General features: G+C 41.1%; 1 protein-coding gene across 1 annotated transcript in view; it reads left to right on the top strand.

The window, feature by feature from the left end:
* Positions 1-17,898, top strand: part of SCARB2 (scavenger receptor class B member 2) — an 81,240-nt gene that overhangs the window by 35,584 nt on the left and 27,758 nt on the right. Inside the window, exons 3-4 of the mRNA XM_055434034.2 lie at positions 10,492-10,639; positions 12,201-12,389. Of these exons, the coding sequence (XP_055290009.1) occupies positions 10,492-10,639; positions 12,201-12,389 (337 nt within the window). The remainder of the gene's footprint in view (positions 1-10,491; positions 10,640-12,200; positions 12,390-17,898) is intronic.

Raw genomic sequence — 17,898 nt, 5'->3', positions numbered from 1 at the left:
GATTCATTTATCCAACTGCATTTTCCTTAATTTGCTTCTTTGTTTAATCAGTGGGAAGGTTTCCAACTACTGGAAATCAGGAGTTCTGTGTTCTAGAACTCTAGGGTTCATTTTATCATGCCTACAAAAGTTTGCACAAGGCATTTCCCAAAGGTCGTTTTTCTGAGGGCACAAATCAAACCCAGAACAATTTTCCACGGGGGGAAAAAAGGGAAAATCTCCACTATTCCTTTATTAACCCCTGAATATTAGCCCCAGTTTTTGTTTCATATTGTGTGGACTCAGGTAAACTCTATTGGTTTCCTTTAGTATGTTTAACTAGTGTTACCTTAGGGACAGATATATATGCTCTGTGATATAATGCCAGGCAGGGAAAGTTTTCCCTAGTGAGACATAATGTTTATCTCACAATATAATGAGGTAAAAGAGATGTAACCATCTCACATAAAGCCCTTTCAAATAGGCCAACTTTTAAAAAATAAATTTTTATCTCATTTTTAGTAATTCTTACACCTTTAACTTTAGCCAAGGGATACCCTTTTGACTGTGTGGATCACAATAAACTGTGGAAAATTCTGAAAGAGATGGGAATACCATACCACCTGACCTGCCTCTTGAGAAACCTATATGCAGGTCAGGAAGCAACAGTTAGAACTGGACATGGAACAACAGACTGGTTCCAAATAGGAAAAGGAGTACATCAAGGCTATATATTGTCACCCTGCTTATTTAACTTGTACACAGAGTACATCATGAGAATGTTGGGCTGGAAGAAGCACAAGCTGGAATCAAGATTGCGGGGAGAAAATATCAATAACCTCAGATATGCAGATGACACCACCCTTATGGCAGAAAGTGAAGAGGAACTAAAAAGGCTCTTGATGAAAGTGAAAGAGGGGAGTGAAAAAGTTGACTTAAAGCTCAACATTCAGAAAACTAAGATCATGGCATCTGGTCCCATCACTTCATGGGAAATAGATGGGGAAACAGTGGAAACAGTGTCAGACTTTATTTTTCTGGGCTCCAAAATCACTTCAGGTGGTGATTGCAGCCATGAAATTAAAAGACGCTTACTCCTTGGAAGGAATGTTATGACCAACCTAGACAGCATATTAAAAAGCAGAGACATTACTTTGCCAACCAAGGTCCGTCTAGTCAAGGCTATGGTTTTTCCAGTGGTCATGTATGGATGTGAGAGTTGGACTGTGAAAAAAGCTGATCGCCGAAGAATTGATGCTTTTGAACTGTGGTGCTGGAGAAGACTCTTGAGAGTCCCTTGGACTGCAAGGAGATCCAACCAGTCCATCCTAAAGGAGATCAGTCCTGGGTGTTCATTGGAAGGACTGATGTTGAAGCTGAAACTCCAATACTTTGGCCACCTGATGCGAAGAGTTGACTCATTGGAATAGACCCTAATGCTGGGAGGGATTGGGGGAAGGAGGAGAAGGGGACGACAGAGGATGAGATGGCTGGATGGCATCACCAACTCGATGGATATGAGTTTGAGTAAACTCCGGGAGTTGGTGATGGACAGGGAGGCCAGGAGTGCTGCGATTCATAGGGTTGCAAAGGGTCGGACACGACTGAGCGACTGAACTGAACCCTTTTGTTAGTCCTTGCTTGTGCATGCTTGCCCAGTCATGTCCAAGTCTTTTGGCCCCGTGGACTGTAGTCCTCCAGGCTCCTCTGTCCACGGGATTCTCCAGGAGTGGGTTGCCATTTCCTCCTCCAGGGAATATTCCCAATCCAGGGATTGAACCTGAGTCTTCTGCAGCTTCTGTGTTGGCAGGCAGATTCTTTACTGCTTTGCCATCTGGGAAGCCCCAACTTGATTAACTGTCCCAAATGTTACCCCAAGCAACTGCTAGTCAGGTATCTTGATGTAATTTTCTTCCCACATTAAAAAAAAAATTCTAACAGGGGTAAATAAATCAGACTTGTTTAGGGCCCCTTTAATGTCGGGGGGCCAATAGAGGCCTCTTTGGCTCATTTAACTTTAGGTAGTGTTGGTTCAGAGCCTTTCTTTTTTCTGTTTTTGTTTGTTTGGCTGTGCCATGTGGTTTGTGAGATCTTAGTTCCCTGATCAGAGATGGAAACCAGGACACTGGGAGTGAAAGCCCAGAGTCCTAACCGTTAGACCACCAGGGAATTCCCTAAAGCCTTTGTTTTAATCTCAGCAATGTCCTTTTTTTTTTTTCAAATCCCATTTTTAAATCACCATCTAAAGATTTCTATCCTGTTGGGATGATTTCTATCCCGTTGGGATGAGTCCCTATAAAATTTCCACCTTGTTGGGAAGCAGTCTCTTGACTTTCTCCTCAGCATTTCCTATTCCCTTGTTAATTAACCCGGTTAATGTTAATTAACCTAATATTTTTATTAGTAACCTAAAGACCCATCAAGGGAAAGCCATGACCACAAATAAGGCTTTCCAAATAGTTTTAAAATACGGGAATTCTTAAGTTATATATTTTGTATCTCCCTTTTAATTTGCTCTTTTCATGGGCACTAAGAAAACAGCCATTTATAATACGAGCCCCCTAAAAATTTACCAGTTTAGAAGTTTCTTCAATTTAAAGGACCATTGTCTGGCACTGATAAGTAGTATCTTAATAGTGATAACGAGTAAGACACAACGGTGCTCAGTGGCTTCAGTCGTGTCCGACTCTTTGTGACGCTGTGGACTGTAGCCCTTCAGGCTCCTCTGCCTGTGGGATTCTCCAGGCAAGAATACTGGAGGGGATTGCCGTGGGTTCTCCTACAGGGAATCTTCCCCACCAAGGGATTGAACCCGAATCTCTTATGTCTCCTGCATTAGCAGGCAGGTTCTTTACCACTAGAACCACCTGGGAAGCCCTAAGACACCACCGATGCCCTGCAAGAGTGCAAAGGATGTGCCTTCAGCCCCTCTAATGGGCTTTTGTTATCATTTAGTGGATCTGATCTCTGTCACTTGTGAATTTGCCATTGTTTCCCTACACAGGAGAGACAACTTTCCGGAAGCTCTACCCACCCACCCCGCAACCCTGCCCCCAGCCATTTGTTAGTTGCACAGGTTCCCTCCTAACTGAGTCAGTTGTGTGTCTGCAGAGAAGGGAAGGCCTTGTGGTCCCCCACTGGTCAGTGTGAACTGGTCTGGGGGTGGGAGTCCGTGTGGTGGGGGAGACCACGCTGGGCAGTGCCAGGCTTGACTGATTGATTGGACACAGTTTACGGTGTTATGTTTCCCAAAGTTGTCATATAGTCGTGAGTCCAGAATATTAATGTTTGTGGGAAAATATGGTGGAAATTCCATATGTAGATTAAAAAAAAGTCAGTCTGGTTTAAGGAATGTACGTGTTTTTCACATTTTTATTAAGCTGTGGATTGAGCAGTCCTGGGACAGGTCTGTTGACACAAAGTTAATTTGCCTTGTGATCCTATTGCTTAGTGACCTATTTGCCTAAATTTGTGTATTCAGTGACTTTTGCATCCTTTTTGAGGTTTTTCATTTTGTTAGGTTTCTGTTTCTATTTTGCCTACTCTTTGACATTTCAAACATTTTAAAAATTAATTTGTCCAAAGTCCCTCTCAAGTCATTTTCATGTTTCTAAGATGTAGTTGCTAAATTTACAATATCTGGATAAGTATCTCCTATTTTCCTTTATGAGCTTTGCTGTTTGGATTGTTAATTTATTTTATAAGGTCGTATTACTGCTTTGATAGTAAGGAAAAAGATGTGAGGGATAAGTATTTCATAAGTTTTTTTTTTTTAATTCACTCACCATTAAGTTATATTGAATTATAAAGTAATCAACATGTACAATATCAGATACAGCATTACCTTTAAAAGTGTAAACTATATTTTATATTATAAAAATAATACATATAAGCAGCAAAGATAAAGTTGAAAGCACAGTAAATTAAAAAAACTACTGCTACCCTCCATGGTTTCACTGTCTCAAAGATAACCAGTGCTAATGGATATATTCTCGTTTTTCCATGAATGGGTTTCACTTTTGCATGGTTATTCTTTATGTTCATGTGCGTGTGTGCATGTTCAGTCACTCAGTTGTGTCCGACTCGTTGTGACCTCATGGACTGGAGCCCATCAGGCTTTTCTGACCTTGGAATTTCCCAAGCAAGAATACTGGAGTGGGTTGCTGTTTCCTGTTCCAGGGAACCTTCCTAACCCAGGGATCAAACCTAAGTTGCCTGCATCTACCTGCATTGGCAGGCAGATTCTTTACCACTGCACCACCTGGGAAGCATGTTCATATACATACATGTATATTCTACTCACCTAATATTACGTGATAGGTATTTTCCCACGTGTGTCTTTGTCTTGTTTACACAATACATTTTGTGAGAATACTCAAGAGATAGAAGGAATATATTACTACACTTCCCCACTCACTTCTTAGACATGTTGGTCCGTTCTTATTCCATCCTTTGATTACCGCGTGGATTGAATGTTCTCATGTTTGCCAACCAGTTGTGTTTCCACTTTGTTAGTTCTTGTCCTTTCCCAGTTTTCCTATCTGGGAAACTGGGTGTGTTCATGGCACTTATAAACTTTTTATATAGTAATGATATTAATCCTTTGTTATAATTGTGGCAACTGCTTCTCTATTGTTTGCCTTTTTAAAATTTACATCTCTTCTTTAATGAACATTTCTATCATTTCTGAGCTTGAAAAGTCATACTTCCTCCAAAGGGTTGAGTCTATTTTCTTGTATTCTTTTTTTCCCCCCACATTTAATTTCTAATGAATTTAATTGTTTCCTTGCAGTTTAGCCAAGGTAGGAATTCTATTTAAAGTTTCAAATGCTGTTCTGTTATTCCTTTGGTCCTTACCTCAACTCTGAGCCAAACTATATAAATGCCAAAGAGATGATAGAAAAAATTTAAATGCCATGGTTATTGTTTCCATTATTTTAAGAGAATGCTTCTCTCTTTTTCATAAACCTGACTTGCTCTTTTCTGATATCTTTTTTTCTCAAAATAGAAATAGCTTTAGCTAAATCAGGTTTTTTAAAAAATCAAAAGAAAAATATCTGCCTTTTTATCCTGTACAAAAAGGAAGTGACCAGGTGGGCTTTAAATGCACGTGCAGTCCTGGTGAGCCAGCGGAGTCAGGGTAGCACTTGGATGATGGGGGAACATTTCCATCTTCAAGAGTAAAGCTGTTTCTTGTACACCTCTAACACACATGGGCTACCCCCACCCTGGAACCAGTGCTTTTTCTCTTTGTCCCGCTCTGGTTTTCAGTCTTTAACCCGGCTGACCTAGGCAGTGGGGACAGAAGCTTCCGGACCGCGCGGCTCAGACCCGGACTCTGGCCTGTCTCCCGGGCCCGCCCACCGGCCCTGGCCGCACCGCCCTTCCCAGCCTCGCCCCAGGCTGCGGGCTGCTCTTTCTGAACTGCCGCCGCAGGGTGTAACCTTCCGCCCCACTGCAGAGTGCTCACCCTCCACTTGAGAAACACATCCTGTACGGTTATGTGGTGCCGCCTGCCTGTTCTCGCTCTGCTTCTGTTCGGAAGCCCCGTCACCCTCCCACCCTGGGGGAGCTGACTCCTTCCAGAACTAAGTGCGCTCAGGCCCCGCGTTCCCTCGGGGCGCCCTTTCCAGTCGCTGCCTCTCCTCTGACCTGACACCTTGGGGTCAGCTTCAGAGCTCTTTCTACCTGTGAGGTAGCTCTGTAAACAGCAGCTTGCTGTGCCCTGCCTTCGATTCTCTGAGGACAGCACCCAGGTCTTAGCATCTCTGCATCTGGAGAGCTTAGCACAAGCCCGCCTCCCGTGGGGTACTAGAAGCTGATGTTCCCTAAAGCACTTAGTATGTGCTCAGTAGTGTTCTGACTGGATGACAAACCCTACAAGGAAAGTGAGAGTGTTAGTCGCTCAGTCATGTCCAACTCTTAGCGAGGCCATGGACTGTGCCCCGCCCCGCCCCTGGCTCCTCTGTCCATGGAATGAATTCTCCAGGCAAGAATACTGGAGTGGGTAGCCATTCCCTTCTCCAGAGGATCTTCCCGACCCAGGGATCAAATCCGGGTCTTCTGCATTGCAGGCGGATTCTTTACCGTCTGAGCCATCAGGAAAGCCTGCCTTACAAGAAAGGGATGCTATTATTTCCATTTCATAGATGAGGAAACCAAGGCACGAAGCCAGGATTAAATGCAAAGCCTGGCAGTCAGATCTCAACCCGCACTCTACCCCGTGTGCTCAGCCACTTACAGGAATCCTCCACAGAGAGCCTTGGGTGGATGGAGGACAGAAATGACAAGGGAGATAGGATTATGTGGTGATATTGAATGTATCTAGTTTATCCAACACCTCTGAGAAATTAGATGTGGCAGAGATGTTAGTTTTTCAACTGATTAAAATTTTTCCTTTTGATTTCCTGATCTCAGGCATATTGTTTGCCTTCTGTGAGGTGAGGTTTTTGCCTGAACCTTCAGGAGTTTAAAAAAAATTTTTTTTGTTGTTTGTTTTAAAAAGTAAAAACTTCTTAAAAAATGGTTTTAAATGAAGTAATCTCAAATCAATCATTTATTTTCCTGCCATATTAAAATAATTCATGGGGCATAACTCAACCTTTTCTGAGTGACCTGGACTATCATTGTGATTAGCAAATAGTAAACTGTATTCTGAGCCTGTGCTGTCCTGGGCCTTTGACATCAGTAGGATTAATTATCAGCTTCTAAGTAGCAGGGACCATACCAGGTAGTTTTAAGTTGTTATTGTTCAGTCGCTCAGTTGCATCTGATGCTTTGCAGCCCCACAGACTGCAGCGCGCCAGGCTTCCCTGTCCTTCACTATCTCCCTGAGTTTGCTCAAACTCATGTCCATTGAGTCGATAATGCCATCCAACCATCTCATCCTCTGTCATTCCCTTCTCCTCCTGCCTTCAATCTTTCCCAGCATCGGGGTCTTTTCCAGTGAGTTGGCTCTTCCCATCAGGTGGCCAAAGTATTGGAGCTTCAACATCAGTCCTTCCAATGAATATTCACGGTTGATTTCCTTTTGGGTTGACTGGCTTGATCTCCTTGCTGTCCAAGGGACTCTCAAGAGTCCTCTGTGAAATCAAAAAGCCTTGTGTGGTCAAACCTTTGGAAGAGCTGTGCAGTCTCAGATATTTATGTTACTGTGCATAACTTGCTGTTTAGTGCTAGAGAGGAACAGAGACTCGTCTACTTTCATGCCTGTGTAGGTAAGCATTTGTTTCTGGTTTGCTTGTCTCTTTATTGTAAAATCTAGAACAGGTTTAAGAGGCATACTGATTTCTTTTCCTTCCCACCCCCTCTTTTTTTTAAATTGTAGGATAATTGCTTTACAATGTTGTGTTCATTTCTGCTGTACAACTGTGTGAATCAGCTGTATGTATACATAGATCCCTTCCCTTTGAAACTCTCATCCTACCTCTCCAGGTCATCACAGAGCTGGTTTTTTGTTTTTTAATTTTATTTATTTATATTGGTTGTGTTGGGTCTTCATTGCTATTAGGGCTTTTCTCTGATTGCAGTAAGCAGGGGCTGCTCTCTAGTTGTGGCACGCTGGCTTCTCATAGCGGTGGCTTCTCTTGTTTCCAGGAACAGGCTCTAGGCCTGCTAGGCTTCAGTGGTTGTGACTCCTGGGACTAGAGCACAGGTTCACTAGTGGTGGTGCACGGGCTTAGTTGCTCCAAGACAGGGAGCAACTTCTGGATCTTCCTTATGGATCAGGGATCAAGCCCGCATCTCCTGCACTGGCAGGCAGATTCTTTACCAGCTGAGCCACCAGAGAAACCCCACAGAGCTGTCTTTGATCAATGACTGTATTAAGTGATGAAATGATTATATTTGAGAGTCTTCAAAACAGTTTTCAGATTTATAGTAAAGCATTAAAATTATCCAGATACCCTTTTCCAAGGGAAAAAAAGACTTACTTACAATTTACCTGCGATATTAAGATTTTCATTTACAATCTAAATGATGTCATTAAGCAGTTTATGACTGAGTGCCAGAGGTGTGGTATAGGGATGAGAAACCCAGCTTGTGACTGTGGTCAGGAAAGGCCTCTGGAGGAGGCGGTGAGTAACCCTGTTGCCCAATGCCTGTGTCGGAATTATAAACTCTAAATTAGCTCTGTTCAATGATGAAAGTGAAAGAGGAGAGTGAAAAGGTTGGCTTGAAGCTCAACATTCAGAAAACAAAGATCATGGCATCTGGTCCCATCACTTCATGGGAAATAGATGGAAAAACAGTGGAAACAGTGTCAGACTCTATTTTTTTAGGCTCCAAAATCACTGCAGATGCTGATTGCAGCCATGAAATTAAAAGACGCTTACTCCTTGGAAGGAAAATTATGACCAACCTTGATAGTATATTAAAAAGCAGAGACATTACTTTGCCAACAAAGGTCCGTCTAATCAAGGCTATGGTTTTTCCCGTGGTCATGTATGGATGTGAGAGTTGGACTGTGAAGAAAGCTGATCGCCGAAGAATCGATGCTTTTGAACTGTGGTGTTGGAGAAGACTCTTGAGAGTCCCTTGGACTGCAAGGAGATCCAACCAGTCCATTCTAAAGGAGATCGATCCTGGGTGTTTATTGGAAGGACTGATGCTAAAGCTGAAACTGCAATACTTTGGCCACCTCATGCAACGAGTTGACTCACTGAATAAAACTCTGATGCTGGGAAAGGTTGGGGGAGGGAGGAGAAGGGGACGACAGAGAATGAGATGGCTGGATGGCATCACCGACTCGATGGACATGAGTTTGAGTGAACTCCGGGAGTTGGTGATGGACAGGGAGGCCTGGCGTGCTGTGATTCATGGGGTCGCGGAGAGTCGGACACGACTGAGCAACTGAACTGAACTGAATGGAAATATAATGTGAATCACATATGTATTTTAGATTTTTCTAGTAACCACATTCAAAAAAGTAAAAAGAAACATGCAATTAATTTAAATAATATATGTTTATTTTACTCATTCTGAAATAGTATCATTTCTGAATGGATAAATATGTGGTATGTATACACGCACACAAACATACACATATACAATTGAGTACTATTCAGCTATAAAAAAAGAACAAAATTTTGTCATTTGCAATAACGTAGATGTACTTAAAGGGCATTATGCTAAGTGAAATAAGTCAGAGTAAGGTAAATTACTGTATGATATCACTTCTATGTGGAATCTGAAAAATACAGCAAATTAGTGAATATAGCAAAAAAAAAGTAGACTCACAGATACAGAGAACAAACTAGTGGTTACCAGTGGTGAGGGAAGAAGGGCCAGGCTAAGGGTAGGGGAGTAATAGGTACACACTATTAGGTATAAAATAAGGTACACGGTTATATTGTACAACACAGGGAATGTAGCCAATACTTTATAATAACTATAAATTGATTTTTAAAATTGTGAATCGCTATATTGTAAACCTGTAACTTATATTGCACAGCAACTATACTTCAGTTTAAAAATAAACAGAATAAAATAGTATCTTTTTAACATGTAATCGATATTAAAACATTGAGATATTTTACATTCCTTTTTTTTTGGTACTGTTTTTGAAATCTGGTGTGTATCTCACCCTTACAACACATTTCAGTTTCAATTAGCCCCAGTTCAAATGTTCAGCAGACACAGGCCTACCAGGTAAGACCGCACAGCCCTAGATGGAACAGGAAGAATAGTACGCAGCCATGGGAGAGAAGGAAAAACGTGGGAATTTAATGACCATCTACTGTGGACCAGAGAGGTTCACGACTGGCATGAGGCATTTAAAGAACAAAACATCAGTCCTGTTTTTATGTAAAATTCTGATATTTTGGTCATCGTGAATTTTTGGCATTAATTTTGATTTTTAAAATTGCATTCAAATATTAATATATTTTGATTACAGAGTGTTTGGGCCCTTCTTACATTTTGTACCCAAGACAGGTACATCATTTCCCTCACCCTAATCCCAGGCCTGGCAATAGGCACTTCCTACCAACTTAGCCAGTACCTCATTTGGGGGCACTCTCCTGAACCAGGCTGAACTGGATATCAAAAACAGGAGTGAACTCCTCTAATTGACTAACCCTTGGACATTCATTTTGTTAAATTAATTTTCAATTGAATTCAACTTAGAAATAAAAAGACACTGGTAGACATATTGAAATGGAAACTGAATCTATGAACTGAAAACTCTGAAAATGTTTTGGAACCAAACTATAACCTCAGAGGGAGTTATTGGCTTTGATTGCCTACTTTGATTGTCAAAGTAACCGCATTTTGCTTTTCCAAATTATGGGGGAAAAGAAGGAAAGCAACAGGTTTTTGACTCTTTCTGGGGTCTTATTTCCTTCCCACATTATAGCTGGAATCTCCAGTGTTTAGGGGGGTCAGTATCTGCAGTTTCTCCCAGTATACTGAGAATGTTATATTGAAAATAACTTTGATGATGAAAGAAATGAAAAGTGTATTACCTAACAAAGTGTTGCCTATTTTCAAACAAGATCCTTTTCTTTCTTTTAGGGAACTCAGAAACAAGGACGATATTCAATTTGGAGATAATGGAACAACAATATCCGCTGTGAGCAACAAGGCCTATGTTTTTGAACGAGACAAATCTGTTGGAGACCCGAAAATTGACTTACTTAGAACATTAAATATTCCTGCATTGGTAAGCAGGCATTTTAAATCTCATTATTGTGGATTTTAGAAGAAAGGAAAAAGCTAAGCCAAGTCCATTACAGTTTTACTTTTCAGTTCATTTCAGTTCAGTCGCTCAGTTGTGTCTGACCCTTTGCGACCCTATGAATCGCAGCACGCCAGGCCTCCCTGTCCATCACCAGCTCCCGAAGTTTACCCAAACTCATGTCCATCGAGTTGGTGATGCCATCCAACCATCTCATCCTCTGTCATCCCCTTCTCCTCCTGCCCCCAATCCCTCCCAGGATCAGAGTCTTTTCCAATGAGTAAACTCTTTGCATGAGGTGGCCAGAGTATTGGAGTTTCCGCTTCAGCATCAGTCCTTCCAATGAACATCCAGGACTGATCTCCTTTAGGATGGACTGGTTGGATCTCCTTGCAGTCCAAGGACTTTTAGGAGCTATTAAGTTATATATGTAGCTGTATATATATATATATTTAATATGTATATATTGTAATTTTGTAATATGTGTATATATGTGTGTGTGTGTGTGTGTGTATATATTTCCCCTTCCATTCTTTAAAGTTCATTTTAGACTTTTTCTGAGGTCTTTCAAATGTGGTCTCTTCAAATGGTGACAAAGTGCAAATTTTAAGATTTTTTTTTTCAGTTTCTTCCTTTGTGTTCAGGATCAGACTTGTGCAAATAAGCGTGTCTCTAGGATTTTGGAAGGTAGCTGATCATATTTAAAGTGTTTATTTTCCCTCTTGTTTTTGTTCAGAAACTCTGGCAATAGAATTTGCTTGCTACTTTTTTTTTTTTTAGCTTATTTTGTATGGAGGTATATCTGGTTAATAGTGTGATAGTTTCAGGTGAACAGTGAAGGGACTCAGCCACACACAGACGTGTATCCATTCTCCTCCAAACTCCCCTCCCATCCTCCATTTTAAATATAGTAGTGTGTACATATTTAGCTTCCTATCATGGATTTTTTTTAATCCTCAAAATATGTATTGACTTTCCCCCACCTCCTTTTAAATAGCAGAGACTGGGCTGTTGAAGACAACCTAGTATGATTTATTGGGCTCTGTTTTTAACAGCAATTATAGCTGATAAAAATACATGAGACCCAAGAAACTTCTACTCATTCCCTTGGAGGCTCCCATTCTAACTCCTAGGTGACTACTTACTACATACGCGCCTGGACAATTATGGTGGACCCAGGACCTGGAAAGTATTAGACCTCAGATCAGGCCCAGCCCAGCTGCCTGATGGGGGCGCCCCCAGCCTCTAGCCCTGATCAGGAGGAAAATGGTGCCACCTTGTGGCAAAGATGCCAATGCACTGCAAGAGTTATTCCCTTTCTGCAGTTCCTGGGTTGCAAGTGAGGATCGCATTTACAAAATGTAATACTAAGAAAGGACAAGTGAAGAGATTTATTCTTCACGCTCAGCCAGAGAGGAGCCCACTGGCTGATTTTTCAGCTGTTTGATCTCAATACTTACGTTTAGGTCTGCAGCCCCTTTTGCTGAAGGGGCAGTAGGTGGGTGGGGTGCAGACACAGCTGCCTCAGTTTGCCTGTGCTCCTCAGACCGCCATGGAATGGACCCGGCTGCCCTTACTCCGGAACCTCATCGAGGCCCTGCTGAGGGCCTATCAGCAGAAGCTCTTCGTGGTCCACACGGTGGATGAACTGCTCTGGGGTTACAAAGATGAAATCCTATCCCTCATCAACGCTTTCAAACACGACGTCTCTCCCTATTTTGGCCTGTTTTATGGGGTAAGTTGATTTTTCTTTTCAGAAACTGTGTGTTCAGCTGAAGAGGAGGGCATTCCAAGCCAGATTATATCTTCACTTTGGGTGAATTGCTTGGCATTCTCAATCTCTTGTAGAGTATATGAAAAATAAGAAAGTGCTTTCGTAGGGGAAGAAAAACTTCCCCCACAGTTTCAACATGCTACGAGCACCGACTTTGAATGAGTGTGAAAACATGTATGAAGTGGGGCTCTGCCATTAGTCTTTCAAAGTGTCATAAATATGAGTAATCAATGTCAAGTCTTGTTTCGATGGCTTAGAGACTAAACCTATGGATCAGCCTGACAAAGGCAAATGAGAAGCTAAATAGGGATGTGATCATACGTTAGGGATGCGAAGTACTTATTATATTTTCAGAAATCTCATTTGTGAAAGATGTTGGATAATTTGAAACTCCATGTGCCTCCCACCTATGATTTATTTAGCTTATAAGTGGAATTTTGCATCATTTCTTTGCAGATTTTATTTACTTTGATTTGTAACCAAAAAAATGGGCTTCCCTGGTAGCTCAGCTGGTAAAGAATCCACCTCCAAGGCAGGAGATCCTGGTTCGATTCCTGGGTCGGGAAGATCCACTGGAGAAGGGATAGGCTACCCACTTCAGTATTCTTGGGCTTCCTTGGTGGCTCAGCTGGTAAAGAATCTGCCTGCAATGGGTTCAGTCCCTGGGTTGGGAAGATCCCCTCGAGAAGGGAAAGGCGACCCACTCCAGTATTCTGGCCTGGAGAATCCCATGGACTGTGTAGTCCATGGGGTCCCAAAGAGACGGACACAACTGAGCAAACCAAAAATATCAGCATTCAAGTAATTATTATTTGAAGTATATGTTATTAACTGCCTGAGCTTGAAATAAACTGAAAGTAAAAAGTGTTAGTTGCTCAGTCCTGTCCAGCTCATGGCAACCCCATGGACTGTAGCCCTTCAGGCTCCTCTGTCCATGGAATTCTCCAGGCAAGAATACTGGAGTGGGTTGCTGCTCTCTTCTCCAGGGGATCTTCCCGACCCAGGGTTCGAACCCGCGTGTCTCACATCTGCATTGGCAAGTGGGTTCTTTACTGCTGCTGCTGCTGCTGCTAAGTCACTTCAGTCGTGTCCGACTCTGTGTGACCCCATAGATGGCAGCCCACCAGGCTCCCCCATCCCTGGGATTCTCCAGGCAAGAACACTGGAGTGGGTTGCCATTTCCTTCTCCAGTGTGTGAAAGTGAAGTCGCTCAGTCATGTCTGACTCGTAGTGACCCCATGGACTGCAGCCTACTAGGCTCCTCCGTATTTACTGCTAGTGCCACCTAAAAGCAATTAAAGTCTGCATCCCCCTGCCCCGCTCCCAAAAAAAAAACTTGAGTAAAATGGATAGTTGAAAGGTTGGTAAATGACAAACTTAAACTCAGGAAGAGAGGATAAGTTCAGGGCAGGATATGTAATTGTGATTAATTTCCCCATCTTTAAATTTGTGGTTATTCTCTGGCTCTAACTGCTGAAGAATATCACCTCACCCTGTAATCTCTTAGCATTTCACTTGGTAAATGGTGGTAACAGCCCCTGTACTGTCAGGGATATATAACACTTAAAAACTATTCAAACAAAATGGTAAACAACTTTTAGATATTACCTTCACAAGAGGAGGAGGGTCCTAGGACTAGGGTCCCACCAACCCTAAATCCCTCACTCTGGGCAAGCAGACCCAATCGATGTTCCCTGGAAGGTTCCATCTGACAGGAGCCCAGCTTCCATGGGACCAGAGGAAGCACTGATTTCTTGTTAAATTGTGACTAAACCCCTGTCTAGAAATAATTTCAGGGACACTCCCTACAGAGAGATACAAAGGCTACCACCCATCTGCCAAGTAGATTCTGTTCCTCATACTTCAGTATTTCTCTGATAATTTTCTTTGTATAGCTTGATCTTTGTTTTTACACTGATTTCATCAGACTTATGGGGCTTCCCAGGTGGCACTAGTGGTAAAGAGCCCACCTGCCAATGCAGAGACATAAGAGGTGTGGGTTTGATCTCTGGGTCAGAAAGATCCCATGGAGGAGGGCGTGGCAACCCACTCCAGTATTCTTGCCTGGAGAATCCTGTAGACAGAGTAACCTGGTGGGCTACAGTCCAAGGGGTCACAAAGAGGCGGACATGATTGAGGCAACTTAGCATGCGTGCATGCCTCAGACTTATAGCTAATATCCTTAAATACCTGTTAAAAATGTAATTCACATTTACAGGCTGATTTAAGAAATTGGTACTTTTGCTTTCCCTTGGGAAGAATGTGTTGATTTACTTTATTTTTTCTTCTTTCTCTGCTTCCACTGTAACTCTATAAAACCTCATTAGTGAAAAACCCTAGCATTGCTCATTTGGATTAGTACCTGGCATGGATTTCCCACATTCAGGAAAAGAGCACAAGACATCGACTCAGAGGGTCTGGATCCAAGTCCTGACTCTTTAATTTAATAACCAAGGGACTTTTCTGAACCTCAGTTTCATCATTTGTAACCTGAGACTAAAGGTATCCACACTTCAAAGCTTGTTTGAAATAGCCAAAATGAGAGTCCACAAAAGTGCTTTGCAAACCATAAATTGCAACAGGCATTTCAGGAACTGGTTTTTTCTTTTCTGTGACTCACTCAGAAAAGAAGACCCTGAATTACTAATAATATGAACGACTGGTATATGTTTCCATTTTGGAGCCAAATAAACTCTCTCTGGTGTTGTTTTTAAAAAGGCAAAGGTGTTTCTTGTTCAGTTTTTTATCTGCTCTAGCCAAATACTGACTCTATCGCCAGCAGTACAGAGGTCCACACTTGGGCTGCCATTCATTCAAGACTGGGACACACCGTGGGCTTGTGGACTTTGCTGGCACCTACTGCTCTGCACCTGTCTGAGCCTGGCCTCCAGTCTTTCCTTAATCCCAGTGATATCTACCACATATCCCTCTGATCCCCTAGACCATTCCACTTGCTCCACTGCACCTTGTGACTAAAGAAGAAAATCTTAGTTAAGGCCATCGAACATTTTTTCCTTCAAAGACTTTAATGATGAAACAATCAAATGATTTGGTTGTTTCATCTTTAAATGGTGGGACAGAACGTGAGAGTGAGTAGGAAGAGGTGATACAGACAGTGTGTTGGCACAAAGCTCCTGAGAGCAAGAGACCTGGCTGGGTGTCTCTTAGTTGCATACTGGAAAGCCAGTCAGGATATCTGTACCTGTTGATTTTAAGGTACCTCTGTTTTCCTTGGCATAAAAGAGTTCAAGCACCTCCCAGTGAGTGTGGATTCTTGGATGTATTATATAAAATGATGGTGGCTGGGAAGTATCTTTGAGAGGTCAGCCAGTCCTATTGCATGGATGGATTATGCCTGTATTATGCTAGCAGTATGAATGATGTCTTATTCTCAGAACATTTCTCAACCTCCTGCAGTAATATGTTTCTTGTATCCAACCCACATCCCTACTGCAATAACACAAAACCTATTTATTCCTATTTGTCTTCAAACAACAAAAGTTCTAGTGAGTAACAAGGAAGCATTGATTTTCTGTGTCTGACTCTTAGGCCAGTAACAGCTGGGGAGAACTGTTTGAGTGACTGAAATATTTAAATGCTTACCCACTTAGCTTACATTTGAGTTAGTTGGAGGACTGCAAGAAGTAACACACATGTCTTTTTAAAATTTGGGGGTTCAACATTCTTTTGTGTGAGTATGCTTCTAAGTTATTGTATGTTCATATTGTTGCTCTCAAAGAGAGGTCCCTTCTCATATCTTAAAGTCATGTAAAACTTCATATGTGGAACACAATGTGACTGTTATGTATGTGGACAGTGTTGAGATACTGACATAGTTGGTGAAATAATATTGTGACAAAAAGGACCCAAGTAGGCAAAAAAAAAAAAAATAATAATAATGAAAAGAGAATTCACAAAGGGTATGAATGTTTTTTAAGGCAAATAATTGAATGAAAAAAGAATTCAACCTCACTGAATACAGAAATGCAAAAAGAAAGAAAAAACCCTTTTTCGTTGTTGTCGACCCAATAAGCAAAGTTTAACAAAAGGCATCTGAGGAATGTAAATTGATGTATCTTGCTCTTTCCACTGAGTGATCTTGAGCAACTTGCTAATGTGTTTCAAAAGCTTTAAAAATGTTAATCTTCTCTTATCTAGCAATATCACCTTTAGTGGTCTATTTAGAAAATAAAAGCACAGAAAAGTTTTTAGTCATAAAGATATACATACATTATTCATAATAGCAAAAATTTTTAAACTAAATATTTAGTAATAAGAAAGTGGTTAAATTATTTCCACCTAATATGAAGTCATTAAGTTGTACCTAGGAAGAACTTTTAATAATACAGGAAATATGTTATACACATAACTAAAGAAATTGTATATAGGTATAAAAATTGTGTATATATATGCCACACATATGTATATTACCTATATATATGTATAAGTTCTATAAACAAATTTTCTGTAGAAAAAAGACTGGAAAGAGACAAAAATACTAAAAAAAAGAGTGTATGTTGCTTCTTGAAGTCCTCCACTTAACTCAAATGTGGTCTAAGTTAAGTGGTTAAACATTTGAAATGTTTCAGAGTAACCCGTGCTATTTCCCGGAAACCGAAACTGTGTCCCAGGTGAAGAACTTATAAGAATGTACAGAGTATCTGTGCCATTAAGAAGTGTAACCTGGAAAGAATATACAACTCAAGAAAACTTTGGTTGAAGAATAGAATTATATTAATATCACTTTCTTCTATTCAAGTATAGTCAGGTCCTGGCCCTGGATTTATGCTTTTTTTATTTTTTAATTGAGATATTCACTTAACATAAAATTCAGCACTGAAAAGTGTACAATTCAGTGGCTTTTATTATATTCACACAGTTGTGCAACTTCCACCACTGTGTAATTCCAGAACATTTTCATCACCTGCCCCAAAACCCACAGACTTAGCAGTCTCTTCATTCCTCATTCCCACCAGTTCCTGGTAACTTGAATCTACCCTCTCTATATATAGATGTGCCTATTGTGGACATACATATAAATGGAATGGAATGTTGTAGCATATATCAGCACTTCATTCTTTTTCATGGCTGCGTAATATTCTGTCGTCCGGATATACCACACTTGTTTATCCATTTTTCAGTTGATGTATATTTGATTTATTTATACTTTTGGCAATTAAGAATAATGCTGCTATGAACATTTGTGTACAGGTTTTTGTATGACCATTAGATATAAATTTTGGAGTAGAATTCTCTTGGGTATATTATAGAAGTGGAATTTTGGAGTCTTATGGCAACACTGTATAACTTTTTGACTAGCTGACAAACTGTTTTCCATAGCAACTGCCACATTTTACATTCACACCATCAGTGTGGAAAGGCTCTAGTTTCTCCACATCTTCACCAACACTTGGTCTTTTCCTTTTTTAAAAAATTGCCATCCTCATGGATATGAAGTTGTATCTCATTG

Source organism: Moschus berezovskii, chromosome 5, assembly GCF_049115385.1.
Source record: "Moschus berezovskii isolate FMDL1 chromosome 5, NW_MosBer_1.0, whole genome shotgun sequence".
NCBI classification, from domain to species: Eukaryota; Metazoa; Chordata; class Mammalia; order Artiodactyla; family Moschidae; genus Moschus; species Moschus berezovskii.
Note: the sequence above shows the minus strand (reverse complement) of the source record. Positions and strands in the feature narration are given on the sequence as shown.